A 16,605-nucleotide genomic window follows, 5' to 3' on the forward strand; every position below is an offset into this window, starting at 1 on the left:
AAAATACACATCTCTACCCACTTGTTTTGTTTCTAACCGAAAAACTTTCATGCTCGGTAAGATACGCTTGACTAGTTGGGTCTAATCCCACCAAACAAACCATTTTTCCTTTCGAGGGGCCTTCAAGCAGAGGTGACAGTATATCACGTAATGGCTATGAAATATATAGATTTTAACAAATACACCCAAAAGGCATCTTAAGTTTTATTAATATCAAGAAAAGCATATGTAAAACAACAAGTAAAAATAAAATTACATTAAAAAGTATACTCGTCTTCTTATTGTACGCCGCCCGCCGAAGACTATAAATTGCATTGAACCAACAGCAAAGAAAAGCAATACATACAAACACCCTCATCGTACCAGACTTTAAACATCGCAATAGTCACTCGCCCCTTGAGACAAGATATAAAAAATCGCTAAAAACAGCATCGGTTGAAGCATCATTCACGCAGAACAGATTTACAATTCACCACCATTAATTTAGAGGGTTGGATAAACCGAATAAGCCACAGACCAACACAGAAGATGTCAAAGTCACTACATGTCAAAATTGCCACACCAAAAAATAGTCAAAAGCTCTTCTTATAAAACACACAAATACCGAAAATCTGAAGGGAACCAATGTGGACACAAACTCTCACAAACACACGAACGCCCAAAATCTAAAGGGAACCAATGCGGATACAAACTCTTACACGCCCTTCATCGGTAGCCGATCTGACATTGTAAGTCAAGGAAAGACCTTATTCTAACATGCCGACACCACCACCTCATCGATGTCACCGAAGAAGCAAAACATAAGAATAATAAAACGACACGGGTTAAGGTGGCAACTGTTGTGGCTAGGGTTGGGAGGCGGCGGCAGCTGTAGCAACTATGCGAGATCACGTGCTGGATGAACAGCCCCATGAGACGGTTATGGAATATTCACCGTCGTCACTCAGGCTCAGCCAGAGGCCAGCAAGGGAAGCAAACTCACCCGAAACAAGTGTGATGTAGCTACAATGTTGTCTTCTATGAGTATATACATGGTGGGATACTAGATGCAAACAGATACATCACATTACATTATATTATAACTGAGCACTATTCCAGCCCTCTCAGACCATTAGTGCTTTTGACTGTCAGATTTGCACTCCTAAACGTTTTTGGCCGTTTGATCAAAGTCTTAGCACCGGAATGGGCAGCTGCTCCCACAACAAAATTGAAGGCATTTGGTTAACTGGGCCTGATTCTGGCTTGAAGCGAAGCCCATTTAGGCCTCACGTGGAACACGAACCATCCCTTCGTTCCGAGTTCTACGGAATTCTCTCACAACACGCCCATCCCTAACCGCGCTTGGCAGTAGCGGCGACGGCGAAACGGCCCCCCTCTAGGATTCAGGTGAGCTCTTTCTCTCTCTCCATTGCAGCGCTGGCGAACAAGACCGCAGATCAGGACCGCAACCCCCTTCCTCATCACAGTGGCGCGCGTCCTCCTCTCATGACCAAGGCAAAAAACCAATCTTGTATGCAAGCAGATCGTCAGTTCGTCACACCACCGCATCCGAATGTCCGCAGATTCCTCCATCTGTTTTTTTAGATCCATCTGGTTGTTGTGTAGATAAGTATGCGAGCAAGTCGTCTGTTCATCACACCACCGCATCCAAAATGTCTGCAGATTCCTCTATCTGGTTGTTGTGTTGATAAGAAAAGTAAGATAGCCTACAGGTTCAGATATTAAATCCAGTGATTCATCAATATACTTTTAGGACGGAAGATAAGTAAAGCAATATTATTATTATATTCTCCACCTAATTTCCATCTGCCTGCAATCTGATTGCTATATACACGTACTGCTGAATTTTGTAAGTTGAGCATACTTGCATACTCGAAAGATTGAAACCTCGGTTTATTCATGGTACAGGATATCAATTTGCATTAGTACTATCTATGCGTATGTTCTATGAGAAGCTGGTCAGTATGTTTCCTTGATATTCTATCTCTGATGTGTACTTAAATAATTTACTTGGTAATATTTCCCCTTTTAAGATCAAAAGTGTGCACTTACATTAGGGGAAAATATGTCTGTAGCTTCAATTTAGATAAAGCAGTCTCACATGAAGTCTCCCGTTTATTTAATTACAAACTCCAATAACATTCCTCTAATACAGTGTGCAGCAATTGGACTAAAATTGCTACAAGAAAAGGGATGTGCACTGAGAAGCGATATATTTTAGTTGTCTAAGAAGTAGAGGTAATACATATGCATCTTCTACCAGTCAAGGTCTTCTTTACGCTGGTTTTACCTGCTTCATATAATTTCCTCGATCTCAATTCTTGAATTTTGGCACAAATTTTAAAAGAAACAGTAAAAATGATGCATGGAAATTTCAGAGTGAAAAATAAAGACAGTATGAAACATGAAGAACTACCACAAAAATTGTACACCAGGGAGATGGAAAACATGCTACTCCTTTATATCCAGTTTATGCATGGTGAATTCCTATCTTTGTCTAGATTTATTTACCATACCCTGATCATAGACCTGTACTTCACTTTGCGTTTTATTCCATGTGGTTAATTTGTACCCAACAACGATGATGTGTTCTGTAAAGGATTTTCTTCACATTTAATGGTTTTTGAAGATTTGGTCTGTTCCACATGATACAAGCTAGCACTCACATTGTTTGAATGCATCGAGCCTTGGATTGAGGAAGTGAGTTCTCAATATTTCCAGTTGTGCATGACTGAGCATATATATTACAATCTAGACTTACTGAATATTTTTGTGAGCTTGCAACTCTATCATGATCAAAACCCTTGTTGCCTACAACTGGAGAATGCTAGGTCCAATGCTTGCATATCCAACGTACTATATGTACCACAGGCTCACTATTTGTAACGCCCCGAGCCCGATGTGCCAGGTGTCCTCCAGTTTTTTGCTGTTGTTGCCTTGTCATTGCTTGCGTGTCATGCATTGCATATCATGTCATCATGTGCATCGCATTTGCATACATGTTCGTCTCATGCATCCGAGCATTTTTCCCGTTGTCCGTTTTGCAATCCGGCGCTCCTATGTCACCCGGTGTCCCTTTCTACCTCTTTTCGTGTGCGAGCGGTAAACATTTTCGGATTGGACCGCGACTTGTCATGCGGCCTTGGTTTACTACCGGTAGACCGCCTGTCAAGTTTCGTGCCATTTGGACTTCGTTTGATACTCCAACGGTTAACCGGGTAGCCGCAAAGGCCTCTTTTTGTGTGCAGCCCAACACCCCTCCAAAGTGGCCCAAAACACACTTAAACCCCCTCCATCATCTCGATCGTTCGATCACGATCGCGTGGCCGAAAACCGCACCTCATTTGGACTCTCCTAACTCCCTCTACCTATAAATATGTGCTCTCCTCCGAAATCTCGCGCAGATGAAACCCCAAAAATTTCCCCGCACGCCGCCGGACATGTCCACCGCCGCCAGCCACCTCACTCCAGCGAATCAGACGCCGCCACGTCGCCTCCGCCGCCGCTCTCCTCCAACCCCCGCGCGCCACGTCGCCTCCCGCCGGACCTCCTCTCTCCTCCGGCGCCGCGGGCCCGCGCGGCCTAGATCCGGCCCGCGGGGCCCGAACCTCCGCCGCCCCGCACGTCTCCCGCTACCTCGGTGACCTCGGGCCCCTCTTCCGCAACTCCGGCGTCCCAAGATGCAACTCCGGCGAGCTCCCTCCGGCGAACTTCGAGATCCGGATGCTACAGTAACCGCCAGATCCGATCTGAGAACCCGGTTGACTTTCTCCCCGAAACCCTAGCATTTTTGCATACTTTGTCGCATCATAACTTCCTCATCGTGGCTTTGATTTGTGCGTGTAGCATATCAAAATGTTCGTCTCGACGAGTACATCATTTCATCTCATTGCATAATTTTTATTTGAGCTCATCTTGATGGCTGAAATGCTGTTGGAAGAGGGCTATGTGATGATTATGTCAGATCTGTTTCAGCAAATGCACTTTTGTCATTTTTGCCATGATTAATGTGTGCATGCTATGATCCTGAGCTCTACATGTGTTTTGAAGAATGCCATGCCATCTTTACAGGGGTGTATGCCATGTATTTTTGTGATCTTTGTGGTGACTAGCACAAGCATGCAAAATAGCTTACTCAATGTTGCTGATTTCAGGGACTTAGAATTTCACTAAGTCCTTGCCCTGTCATTATTTTTATGCCATATGTTCATGTTGTTTCCTAGTGATCCGTGCCTATTTTGAGCATGATCAGTAAGGATGTTTTGTAGCTAATGTTGTGCTCTATCCATCCATGTCTTTGTTTGCAATTATGGAGAACCCTAGCTTGAGTCAATCGAGCTCTACTTTTGCTATAAAATGTTCCTGGCAGATTGTTAACATGTTTAGCAATTTTGCCGAGCTTGTTGTTGTTGATCCATACATGATATGTTGTTGTTCTTGCCATGTCTAGCTTCTATGACATGTCTACTTACTGGGTGTATGCTTAGAGTATCATGCCATGCTTTGTAGTGAGTGCATCGAGCTCGTAAACATGCCTACTTGTTAACTGTTTTGCATGCTCCATTTTTTTACCAAGTCTGAATCTGTTTATATTTTTGCTATGTTCACATGCTTGCAATTGTATTTTATGATCCCTTTTGGCTCATGGTCACTAAGGGACTTTTGTTATATGCTTTGAGTAGCTTCATGCCATGCCTTGTCTTGCCATGATATGTTCCTGTAGCATGTAGTTATCGTGCTCTAAACATTGCTTCCTGATGATTAATTCCTGACATGTTTATTTCACTAAGTCTGAAACCTATTATCATTTGCACTTTTGTCATGCTTGTTTGAACCTGCTATTGAGTGAATTAGCCGTAGCTCAGTGTTCATCTTTTGTTAAGCATCTTGAGTGGATCCCTGCCATGTATTTTGTTGCTATGTTTGGGTGCAGTAGCATGTTGTTCTTGTTGCATTTAGATGGCTACTTGCTGTTAATCGCAGACCGGTGCCATATTTGTTTTGCTTGCCATTTCCAAGCCGTGCATCCGATTCCGGCGATCTTTATATCGATTTCGACCGAAATCACCTCACCTTTCCAGTGGCACTCTTGGATTTCCAAGTTGAGGCCAGGTTCAATCATTCTTTTCCAAATCATGCATAAGCATCACATATCGCATCCCGCATATCATGCCATGTCCATGTGTGGTTTGTTTACTATGTTGTGTGTTTCTTTCCGGTGTTGCTTCTTCGGGTTGGTTCCAATAACATCGCGTTTGTGAGGACCCGTTCTACTACGTCCGTTTGTCTTCTTCATGGACTCGTTCTTCTTCCTTGCGGGATTTCAAGCAAGATGACCATACCCTCGAAATCACTTCTATCTTTACTTGCTAGATGCTCGCTCTTTTGCTATGCCTATGCTGCGATACCTACCACTTGCTTATCATGCCTTCCATATTGTTAAGCCAAGCCTCTAACCCACCTTGTCCTAGCAAACCGTTGTTTGGCTATGTTACTGCTTTGCTCAGCCCCTCTTATAGCGTTGTTAGTTGCAGGTGAAGCTTGGAGCTTGTTCCATGTTTGGAACATGGTTATTTTGTTCGGATATCACAATATATCTTATTTACTTAACGCATCTATATACTTGGTAAAGGGTGGAAGGCTCGGCCTTATGCCTGGTGTTTTGTTCCACTCTTGTCGCCCTAGTTTCCGTCATATCGGTGTTATGTTCCCGGATTTTGCGTTCCTTACACGGTTGGGTTATAATGGGAACCCCTTGACAGTTCGCCTTGAATAAAACGACTCCAGTAAGGCCCAACATTGGTTTTACCATTTGCCACCTAGCCTCTTTTTCCCTTGCGTTAGGCCAGCCCAAGGGTCATCTTTATTTTAACCCCCCCCCCTCCCCGGGCCAGTGCTTGTCTAAGTGTTGGTCCAAACTGAGCGATGTCCGGAGCTACCAGGGGCAACTCTGGGCTGGCCCACCCGACGTCTTGCTCATCCGGTGTGCCCTGAGAACGAGATATGTGCAGCTCCTATCGGGATTTGTCGGCACATCTGAGTGGTCTTGCTGGACTTGTTTTACCATTGTCGAGGATGTCTTGTAACCGGGATGCCGAGTCTGATCGGATTGTCTTGAGAGAAGGAATATCCTTCGTTGACCGTGAGAGCTTGTGATGGGCTAAGTTGGGACACCCCTGCAGGGATTTGAACTTTCGAAAGCCGTGCCCGCGGTTATGGGCAGATGGGAATTTGTTAATATCCAGTTGTAGAAAACCTGAAACTTATCTTAAGTAAAATTCATCAACCGCGTGTGTGGCCGTGATGGTCTCTTTCCGGCGGAGTCCGGGAAGTGAACACGGTGTTAGAGTAATGCTTGATGTAGGTTGTTCTAGGATCACTTCTTGATCATAGTTTCTCGAACGTGCTTTGCCTTCTCTTCTCGCTCTCATTTGCGTATGTTAGCCACCAACTATGCTAGTCGCTTGCTGCAGCTCCACCTCATACCTTTCACCCTACCTATAAGATTAAATAGTCTTGATCGCGAGGGTGTGAGATTGCTGAGTCCCCGTGACTCACAGATACTTCCAAAACCAGTTTGCAGGTGCCGATGTTATCGAGCAGGTGACGCAACCAAGCTCAAGGAGGAACTCGATGAAGATCTTGTCCTTTGTGTTGTTTCGCTTCCTTTTGATCAGTGGTGGAGCCCAGTTGGGACGATCGGGGATCTGTGTAACTTTTGGGGTAGTCTTCTTTTATTTTGGTTCCGTAGTCGGACCTTGATTGTATCTGGATGATGTAATGCTTTATTCATGTATTGTGTGAAGTGGCGATTGTAAGTCAACTATGTGTCTCTTTCCTTTATGTATTACATGGGTTGTGTGAAGATTACCTCACTTGCGACATTGCTTTCAATGCGGTTATACCTCTAAGTCGTGCTTCGACACGTGGGAGATATAGCCGCATCGAGGGTGTTACACTATTCCTCTCGTTGAGTAGTGCGACGTATCACCACCTTCAAACATAGATTTGAAAAACCATAAATTGTTAAACTGCCAATTAGATGCCTCATTAAAAATGTCCTCGAGCTGCCAAAACTACAACCCAATGACAAGTATATAATTGCATAAATGATGACTTATGTGCTCACGTTTTTGACACTCAGGGAGATCGTTTGAGGCTGATTGTACATCGCATGTGGGGAGCTTACATATTAGAAGCTAATATTTTTTATCAAAAGATACTCAATTTTTTACGCAACATCAAGTGGCTGGTTTGCGATCTTCAGCGTTTACTTTAGGCATCTCTAATTTATAAAATCAGGTAAAGTTCTTTTGAAAGAAAACTATGATGGTGGTCATTTATCTTAACTTTTTTTACGAACTATATCTCAATATATTCTTATATGTTTTAAAGTAGGTACCTAATTTTGCTCCACCATTAGCATGTGGGAGTTATCATAATTATCATGGACACATACATGCATGCACATGCACTGAAAACTACTCCATCCATTCCTAAATATAGGCCTTTTTAGAGATTTGAATATGGACCACATATGGAATATATACGTATTTTAGAGTGTAGATTCACTCATTTTGCTCCGTATGTAGTCCATATTAGAACCTTTAAAAGACTTATATTTAGAAAGGGAGGGAGTAATCAATTTAGGCAATTCTCATTTGATACACAGGTTTTATTTTCCCTACTTCAAAGATATAGTAATAAGGACAGTTCCATAATCATACTCAATGTAGTATTCTCAATTGATAGATGGTGTTCTCTTACTTATATTAGGAAATCCCCTCTTTGGGTAGTGTGGTGTTCTCCAATGTAAAATGAGCTTATTAGGGATGATAGATTACTCATATCAATACAGAATTTCTTCTTTTGCGGAAGCTCATTCGGACAGAACTCCAAGGTTAAGCGTGCTCAGCTTGGAGTAATTTCAGGATGGGTAACCGACCGGGAAGTTGCTTCCGGGTGCACACGAGTGAGGACAAAGTACGCAGAGAAGACCAGTATTGATCTGTAGGGCCAGTCTAGATCCCGCCAGGAGTAACGACCACCGGCGGATGTGTCCGGGGCGTTACAAGTTGGTATCAGAGCCGACCCTCGCGGTTACAGGATGTTTGCGGACAGGTGCGCGATCATGTTGTTCATGACGTTTGTGACCCGTCGTGGCACCCGGCATGGAACATGTATCGGACTGGATGCACAGACGTATGTGCCAAAAGGGAATGTTCCTGTGGGCCGACGAGGACGTCGGTTCCTCTGAATGTGGGTGTATGTAATAGCCTAGCTTATTAGGGATGATAGACTACTCATATCAATAAAGAATTCCTTCTTTTCCGGAAGACCATTCAGACAAAACTCCAAAGTTAAGCGTGCTCAGCTTAGTAATTTCGATCGAAAAATTGCTCCCGGATGCGCACGAGTGAAGACAAAGTGCGCAAAAAAACTAGTATTGATCTATAGGGCCAGTCTAGACCACCGGCAGGTGTGTCCGAGGCGTTACAAGTAAGGGCTTTCTACACCCCACCTGCAGTTCATAAAACCTTATATGTACTGGAGGAGCTTTGGCGAGTCCCATATACTCAGGATTCTTGTTTTGGCTATTTATGTGTGTTGATTTGTATTTTTTTTTTGTTTGGTGTGCAAATAAATGATGTGTTCTTGCATATGTAGACATGCTTTCTTATGCTATAAAGCATGGATTAGTTGTAACAATTAACACAATTTGAGGAACATAATCTGAAATAAATCTGATTTGCAACCTTTCCTTTTAGATTTGCTGGTAGAAACAATCCTGATATGAACATGAAGAAATAGCCACTTATGGAAATAAGCAGCATGTTCTTCTGGGGTGGATAAAATAAACATACATATTTCCTGCCAATATATGAGTGAACATGACTATCATTCTATCGGAAAAATAGACGGGCGCGGCAACGCACGCCGTCAATGATCTAGTAGATCGGAAAAGCGCACCATATTGCTGCAACAACAACCAGAGTCATCAGCAAGTTAAATTGTTGTCATAGATATCGCCAGATTATGATATATAGAGGTCTCCTTTAAGTCGAAAATACGACAGTACGTACTCGATAACGCATTCAACAGCTCCTAAGGCTAAGTTCCAGCTAAGTCAAACACAAAACAAAACAGTCTCGAAAGGGTCACATGACTACACCCTTCAGACACCCACAGCCTCTGCAGACAACGATTCATCAGGACCCACCAAAGCCAACCAAGGCCTCAGTTCTCCTCGTCCTCATCCTCCTCAGCATCCTCCCCATCAGATCCCTGCAAACATAAAAGGAGAGGGATAAGCTACCCATGTAAGTATGGCCAATACTAAAACTCAACACTAGTTGCTTTGCTGAACTGCAAAGACAGAGCTTACCTCTTCATCCTCGTCATCTCCTTCAAACTCTTCAACCTCCTGCAACAAGAGATCTTTTAAGGGCCAGGCATACAAGGAAATAAAATAAAATTATGCACCAAACCAAACATAATACTGACATTGTTGAAATATTTCAATGGGTTCGGCCACAAATCTTCTTTGATGATCTCTGCCACCTGCACAGTTCAAAAATCATAAGATATCCCATAACGCGTCTGCAAGACCAGAGAGCTCATAACGCAAATTGCCAAATCATCAGGATAAATAAACACTACAAGTTTACTAGCAAAGGCCAGACAAGTGAAATAATAATTCTGTTACCTCATCTTGCACCCCATCAGCAAGGCTCTTGTGCTCTGTATCAGTGAACCAGGTGAAAAAACTGCAAGAAAAACAGTATATAAGCTTCTTTTTTTCAGATCTTGCCTACCAACCTCTCAGAAATCACAAATGAGACATGCAACAAGGTTCACAACAAAAAAATGTTGTTCAACAGCATACTACCTGAGCATTTTTCTAGATGGTCATGCCATAAAAATTATAATGAATATGGCAGAATAAGATAGGAGGTATTTTCTAAATGACCCAACATCTATGAAATTCACCAGGCGTTTGTCAATATAAGACCGCAGAAGGAACAACTTAATACAGTAGGGCACTAGTACAAGAGTATAGGGGGCTATAATACTACTTCTGTACCAAATTATAAGACGTCTTATATTTCGGTACGGGGGAAGCAACATAATACAAGGTTCACATACTTAAACTGGAAAGACGTCTTATATTTCGGTACGGGGGAAGCAACATAATACAAGGTTCACATACTTAACAAAGCTAGACATTATTTTGGTGCCGCGGGAAATATGTCTCAGGCTGTCTCAGGCTCTTAGCACAAGCATACTTGAAGCAGCAGGACAAATAGAAATGGAAGATAATTACACTTAGTTATAATTTATGCCAAGGAAAAGATGAAGATGAGCATGTGGGCCATAAAAAGCTCATAGGAGTGAAAGAAATCAGGTCACACATATATGCGTGCAAAATGCTTGCAGCATTTTTATACACTTAAATCTTTTAAAGCATCAATTTGACTTCAATAATATTCTATATTTCCTACTTTCACGAAGACCTTGCACAATTGCTAATGACCATTCAGTAGCGAAGGTCCAAAGTAACCCAGTTCCACTAGCTTTTCACAAACTGCTATAGAATGAACATCGTCACAGCATGAAAAACTGTATATTTGATTATTTAGTCATGTGATAAGCAACAGTAATAATCATTCACCACCATTTTAACATAATACACATCCTACAGTATGGTGCCAATGAATAGCACCAAATACTTCGACTTCACCATCCATCTGCAGCAATCATGGCAAGATAAGCAACTAACCTTTCTTCAACCAATGGGCGCTTGCTTCCTTTCTTCTTAATGGCATTCCCATTAATTTCCTGTATATACATAAGAGTATTAGACTTTCTCCATCCAAGTCAATGCTAAGATATATAACTTAAGAGAGAGGACACAACACCATTCCCTCCTTCCACTTAATGGAAGTGGCATTTATTGTGGTTGTTCCATCATCAGCAAAGGCATATGACTTGGTAAGCTTTCTGTCTTCAAAGTACGGATTCTCAGAGAAGTTCTGCATTTCAAAACAAAAAGGAGATAATGAGTATAATAAAGATGAAAGATTGAACGCTTTATCAACAATAGACTTTGAAACGGGCTGAAAAAGGCAATTATTCGCCTTTCTTCACTAGCTCCATTAAGCATAGGTTATGTCATTGTGGAATACAGCATTTTATCGGTTGCATCTGGTTTCTATTGCTTCCTTTCGCCCTAGACACAAGTGATGCAATTAAGACATCACAATTCCCAAGAGGGAATGGTACTTACAAGAGTGATGGAGTAGCCTGACTTGACATCTTTAGAATCATCAACATCAACAGATTCCAAGTACTTGAACATCTATTATAACAGATAAAATGTTACATAATATTTTAAATAAAACAGAAACCCGCTTCATACCAAAGAAATAAAATACCTTTTGATCCTCTTCAGTCAAAAGCTCACTGAGAAGAGGATGACTTAGAAACTGCAAGCAGCACATAACAAAATACGTAAGAACGTAAACATGTTGATTTGCAACTGCAACAAACATCAAAGCTGTCATGCGTAATAAACAGTCTGCATACCGCTGTCAGCCAAAAGTCTGGAATTGTTTTGATGATGTCACACCTCCGAAGATAGACAGGTCTGCGAATCTCACTGTACTTCTGCTCAACCTCCAAAACCTTATCACTTGCTTCTTCATTAACCTGTTAGCAATGGATGAAATTAACATAAGCCTGTCCACTTCCCATTGGGCATAAAAAAAAAGCAGGTACAAAGAAGGTTTTACATTACAGCTTAACTTTAAAACACAAAAGAAACTAGGAAGAGTTATAAAAATAAGTATGGATGAACTCAACATCTCCTAATGGACTTGAAGGACCATAAAAAATGGAAGGTGAAAGTGGAGTCACTTTGGGATATCATATCAATGCTGCGCCTGGCTCACGGGTATCTGAGCAATTCTTCCTGTTAAACTATAGGTCTAACTCAGTCAAATTCCACAATATCTCAGAACGATATGCTTTTTTCATTTTCCACTCTCATTTTTACTCCAATAAAAACTGCAGTCAAGTACGTATAGGTATAATGGGGATTAATTGCCCTGGTGGCAACAACCCGGTTAACGCCAGAAACCGAATACAATAACCTAGCCCAGAAGATCATAGAACAAGCTGTATATATTGTGGGCAATATGAGCATACTATGTTTCTATCAACCAGACGAAATTGAATAACAGTTGGTCAAGGAATAATTGGTGAGTAAAATTGGCCAGGGAAGCAAATAGAACATCTAAACAACGCAGTCGATATCTTTCTGTTTGGTGTATTTGACAAGATACTATAGCAGCAAGACAGCAAAAATGCAAGCACCATAAATTGACACTTTGTGTTTGTCTAGATATGTCTAAATCAAGGAAAGCAACATACACACTATCTATACTCAACCAGTTATCAGTGACAATTGACCTTTACATCCAAAATTTGGATAAAACAATTCAAACTCATTACTAACAGCTCCCTTGCCAGAGGGTGGTAGCCAGTCTAAAATCCAGTTCTGGTAGACCACACTCGGAAACCAATACGGGGCGGAGAAATGAAAATCCAGACTTACTTCTGCAATCACTTCCATCCCGGAAGTTCAATTGCTAATTGACACCTACTTGACGCCAGTAAGTTATTAGAGTTATCTTACTGACTAAGTTAGGACATACGAACCAAAAGAGGAGTAAGGCAATTGAATTTGAATAATACATTAGATGTTTTTTGCATTTCAAAATGTTTATTGGATTGATGTAAACCCTCAAACCGCCTACCCATAAACCCTTGGATTGCACGTCCACTATGAAACCTCCTGAATAATTTGGCATACCTTTAAATACTCTAAAATTTAAACTGTCACTTGCCAGAAGTTTACACGTGAATCAGGCGATAGAATACACTCGTCGGTTCCTATAGGTTTGAACGACAAAATTGGCAACATCACAGCTTTTGAGCATGTACTGCCCGCAATAATCACGCGCAGCTGCGACTACCAGTCCGCACAGCTACGCAACGAGTACCAGAGAAGTCTACCAAACCGTAATCAGCAACCACTCCACTAAATTACGTACTCCGGAATTCGACGCAATCACCCGCTCCAATAAACCCACTTAGAAATCCAGCTGTGCATCCACCCCAACACTGACGACGCAACAAAATAGATCGAGAACTCAGAGAGGGGCAGCTCACCTTCTCGAGCTCGTCCTGGATCTCCTGGAGCCTCTCGATGGAGAGGACGAGGGCACCGTCGATCTGCTCGTTCTCCTCGCCGACGTCGGTGTCGGTCTTGGCCTTCTTCCCCTTGTCCGCCGGCGCCGTCATAGTCGCCTGTCTCTAGGGTTTTAGCCTCCGACCTGCGCCGCGAGAGCGAGAGGGAGTGTGTGCGTTTGTTAGAAGCGGGTAGAGCAGAAGGGAGGCGGAGCTGCGGGCGGAGGCAATGTGGAGCTGCGGGAATTTTATAGCAGACGGCGCGGAGATACGCGTCGGGTCGGGGATTGAGGCGATTTGGGGTGGGCTGGGCCGTTGGATTCGCGTGGTTTTGTCCATACGCCAGGGTTTTCTAAAACCCTAACCCTAAGGATCGGGCGCGCGGGTATTGTCTTGTTGGGTTCGGCCACACAACTGCTTGGGCCATTTTTACACACAAGCAAGTGTAAGAGCATCTCTAGCAGATCTTTTGTATCACACGAAATTGTAACATAACCGCTAATTTACAATTTTACGTAAAAAAAATGATCCAAACAGATATGTATCGGCTGCAGCATTTAAAACAAATTCGGGACGCAACAAATTCTTTCCCTCAACCTTTAGAAACACGGGGCGGGAGGCCGACCCAAGGTGACCCCTATCGCTAGCGAGACATTTTCGCGCAGCAGTTCCCGCTTTTCCTTCCGTCCACCGCCATTGTTCTTCCTTCGCCCGTTCCGGAGCACCTTCCCCGGCTCTGTAGCGTCGCCATGGACTCGTCCCAGCCGTCGCCCGTCATTGTGGAAGTCATGGACGTGCCAGCCCCTCGAGCAGATCTCGTCGTCGACCGTGTCGCGCCCGTTGATGTTCAAGCCTCCATCGCCCATCCCCGCAAGCGCCAAGGCAACATCGTCGTCAACTCTCCCGCAACCGCCGCCGGGAAGGCTTGCCCGCCCGCCGTCATGAATCCGGTGCAGGTTGTCCCCACCCAGCCCCGCCGATGAAGATGCACAAGGTGGCGGGGGTGGAACACAAGAAGGCGGCCACAAAAGGTCATGCGAGCACCGCGCCACCACCTTCTCTGATCACCACCCTAAGAGCTCCCCCGAGGATGCCCACCGACAACGTTGTTGCCGCCGCCCCCGACGTGTTCTAACGGAATGGGCGCAACGTATGAAACTTTGCTTTTTTTTTCTTTTAGTTGTTTTTACTTTTCTCCACTACGACTGTTTGTGACCTGTGGAGCGAAATTGTAGCGCTGATTTGCATGATTCAACTGCTGAGTTTGTGCACATATTTGACGACAACGCCGTCGACATTGAGCAAGCCCCGATCGGTGATTACAGCTACAATGAGATGGATGGTGGTGTGCACGGTCACGGTGAGCAAGAAGATGAGGTGGAGGTGATTGGGAGGGGGTGTTCAACCAAGCGCAAGCAAAAGTACGCACGAGATCGAAGAACTACACGCAACTGGAAGATCAAATCTTGATAAAGGCTTGGGAATCTGTGTCTCTTGATGCGTGCACCGACACCGACCAAACTGCCAAGCAGCGTTGGCAAAGGATAGAGGACTGGTTCTTCCGAATGATGGCAAAGTATCCCTTGAGGATGGCACGCACGTACATGTCACTCCAAGGTTGTTGGGATGTGATCAAGCTGATTTGTAGCCGTTGGAGTGGTTGCTTGGAGCAAGTCCGCAATGCACCTCCAAGTGGTATCGAAGCCGATTATGTGAGTTTGTTTTCACATCCCAAGTAGTGCAAATGATTATGCGAGTGGTTGCATGTGACATACTTTGACATTGTTTTCATTTTGTAGCCCAAAATTGCACAAGGAAGATACAAGGATATGGAAGCTTTCAATTGCAAGTCATTTACACTAGAGCATTGTTGGGAAATTCTTCAAAATGGTGAGAAGTGGAAGTTGATTGACAAAGAATCCCCACCAAAGAGAGGTTCACTCACCAAGTTGGATGATAATGATGATGATGGTGATGGCCCAAGAAATAAGAACAAGCCCGATGGAAACAAGGTCAAGGACATGATCAAGAGGGAAGCAGAGGCATCAAGCTTGCGGGACAATGTGACGCCCCCGATTCAACCATACACTAATCATACACACAATGTGTACGATCAAGATCAAGGACTCACGGGAAGATATCACAACACAACTCTAGACAGAAATTGAAATTATACAAGCTTCATATTGCAAGCCAGGGGCCTCAAACAAGACTGCCTTAAGAAGGCCATCACAAAAGCAACAATGATCTAAGAGGCAAGGCCTCCTGCCTGGGACCTACTAACTACTCCTGGTCGTCAGCGGTCTCCACGTAGTAGCATCCGTCGGCGGTGGCATCTGGCTCTAGGGATCCACCATCTAGTTGCATCAACCAGAAAGAAGAAAGAAGGGGGGAAAGGGGTAGCAAAGCAATCGTGAGTACTCATCCAAGGTACTCGCAAGCATCAGATCTATACTAAGTATGCATTAGTATCAAATGGAAGAGTTGTATCTGTGGACTGAACTGCAAAATGCCAGAATAGAGGGGAAGGCCTAGTCTATCGAAGACTAGCATCTTCAAGCAGCTCCAAGCATCTTGCAGCAAGTAGAAGAGTAAAGAATAGCAATTTATAAATAACAAGCATGTTGTAGTATTAATGCCCAAAGATCCTTCCTCGACTCCCTGCGAGAAAGCAATCCCGGGGCCACATATCTCAAGTATCCATTTCTAGTTGTAATTGAAGGAAATATGCCCTAGAGGCAATAATAAAGTTGTTATTTATTTCCTTATATCATGATAAACGTTTATTATTCATGCTAGAATTGTATTAGCCGGAAACATAACACATGTGTGAATACATAGACAAACAGAGTGTCACTAGTATGGCTCTACTTGACTAGCTCGTTGAATCAAAGATGGTTAAGTTTCCTAGCCATAGACATGGGTTGTCATTTGATTAACGGGGTCACATCATTAGAGAATGATGTGATTGACTTGACCCATTCCTTTAGCATAGCACTTGATCGTTTAGTTTGTTGCTATTGCTTTCTTCATGACTTATACATGTTCCTATGACTATGAGATTGTGTAACTCCCGATTACCGGAGGAACACTTTGTGTGCTACCAAACGTCACAACATAACTTGGTGATTATAAGGGTGCTCTACAGGTGTCTCCGATGGTACTTGTTGAGTTGACATAGATCAAGATTAGGATTTGTCACTCCGATTGTCGGAGAGGTATCTCTGGGCCCACTCGGTAATGCACATCACTATAAGCCTTGCAAGCATTGCAACTAATGAGTTAGTTGTGGGATGATGTGTTACGGAACGAGTAAAGAGACTTGCCGGTAACGAGATTGAACTAGGTATTGAG

The 16,605-nt window shown here is 43.3% G+C and overlaps 1 protein-coding gene across 1 annotated transcript; it reads right to left on the reverse strand.

Annotated features, from left to right (window-relative positions):
* Positions 1–8,998: 8,998 nt before the first annotated feature.
* On the reverse strand, positions 8,999–13,491 carry LOC125513446 (NAP1-related protein 2). The gene is made up of 10 exons (XM_048678564.2): positions 13,234–13,491; positions 11,587–11,709; positions 11,436–11,486; positions 11,288–11,359; positions 10,920–11,033; positions 10,781–10,839; positions 9,707–9,767; positions 9,505–9,561; positions 9,386–9,424; positions 8,999–9,285 (listed from the first exon to the last, which is right to left on the reverse strand). Exons 1-10 carry the CDS (start codon positions 13,363–13,365, stop codon positions 9,238–9,240), a joined length of 756 nt encoding a protein of 251 aa, XP_048534521.1. The 5' UTR covers positions 13,366–13,491; the 3' UTR covers positions 8,999–9,237.
* Between the last annotated feature and the right edge of the window lie 3,114 nt (positions 13,492–16,605).

This window comes from Triticum urartu, chromosome 6A (genome assembly GCF_056163025.1).
Source record: "Triticum urartu cultivar PI428250 chromosome 6A, HENAU_Tu73, whole genome shotgun sequence".
NCBI classification, from domain to species: Eukaryota; Viridiplantae; Streptophyta; class Magnoliopsida; order Poales; family Poaceae; genus Triticum; species Triticum urartu.

Coding starts and splice junctions, on each gene's coding strand:
- LOC125513446 (XM_048678564.2), bottom strand. CDS start 13,365: ATGACGGCGCCGGCGGACAAGGGGAAGAAGGCCAAGACCGACACCGAC. Junction 11,487..11,586: donor CAGACTTTTGGCTGACAGCG/GTATGCAGACTG, acceptor TGCTGCTTGCAG/TTTCTAAGTCATCCTCTTCT. Junction 9,768..10,780: donor CGCCCATTGGTTGAAGAAAG/GTTAGTTGCTTA, acceptor TTTTTCTTGCAG/TTTTTTCACCTGGTTCACTG.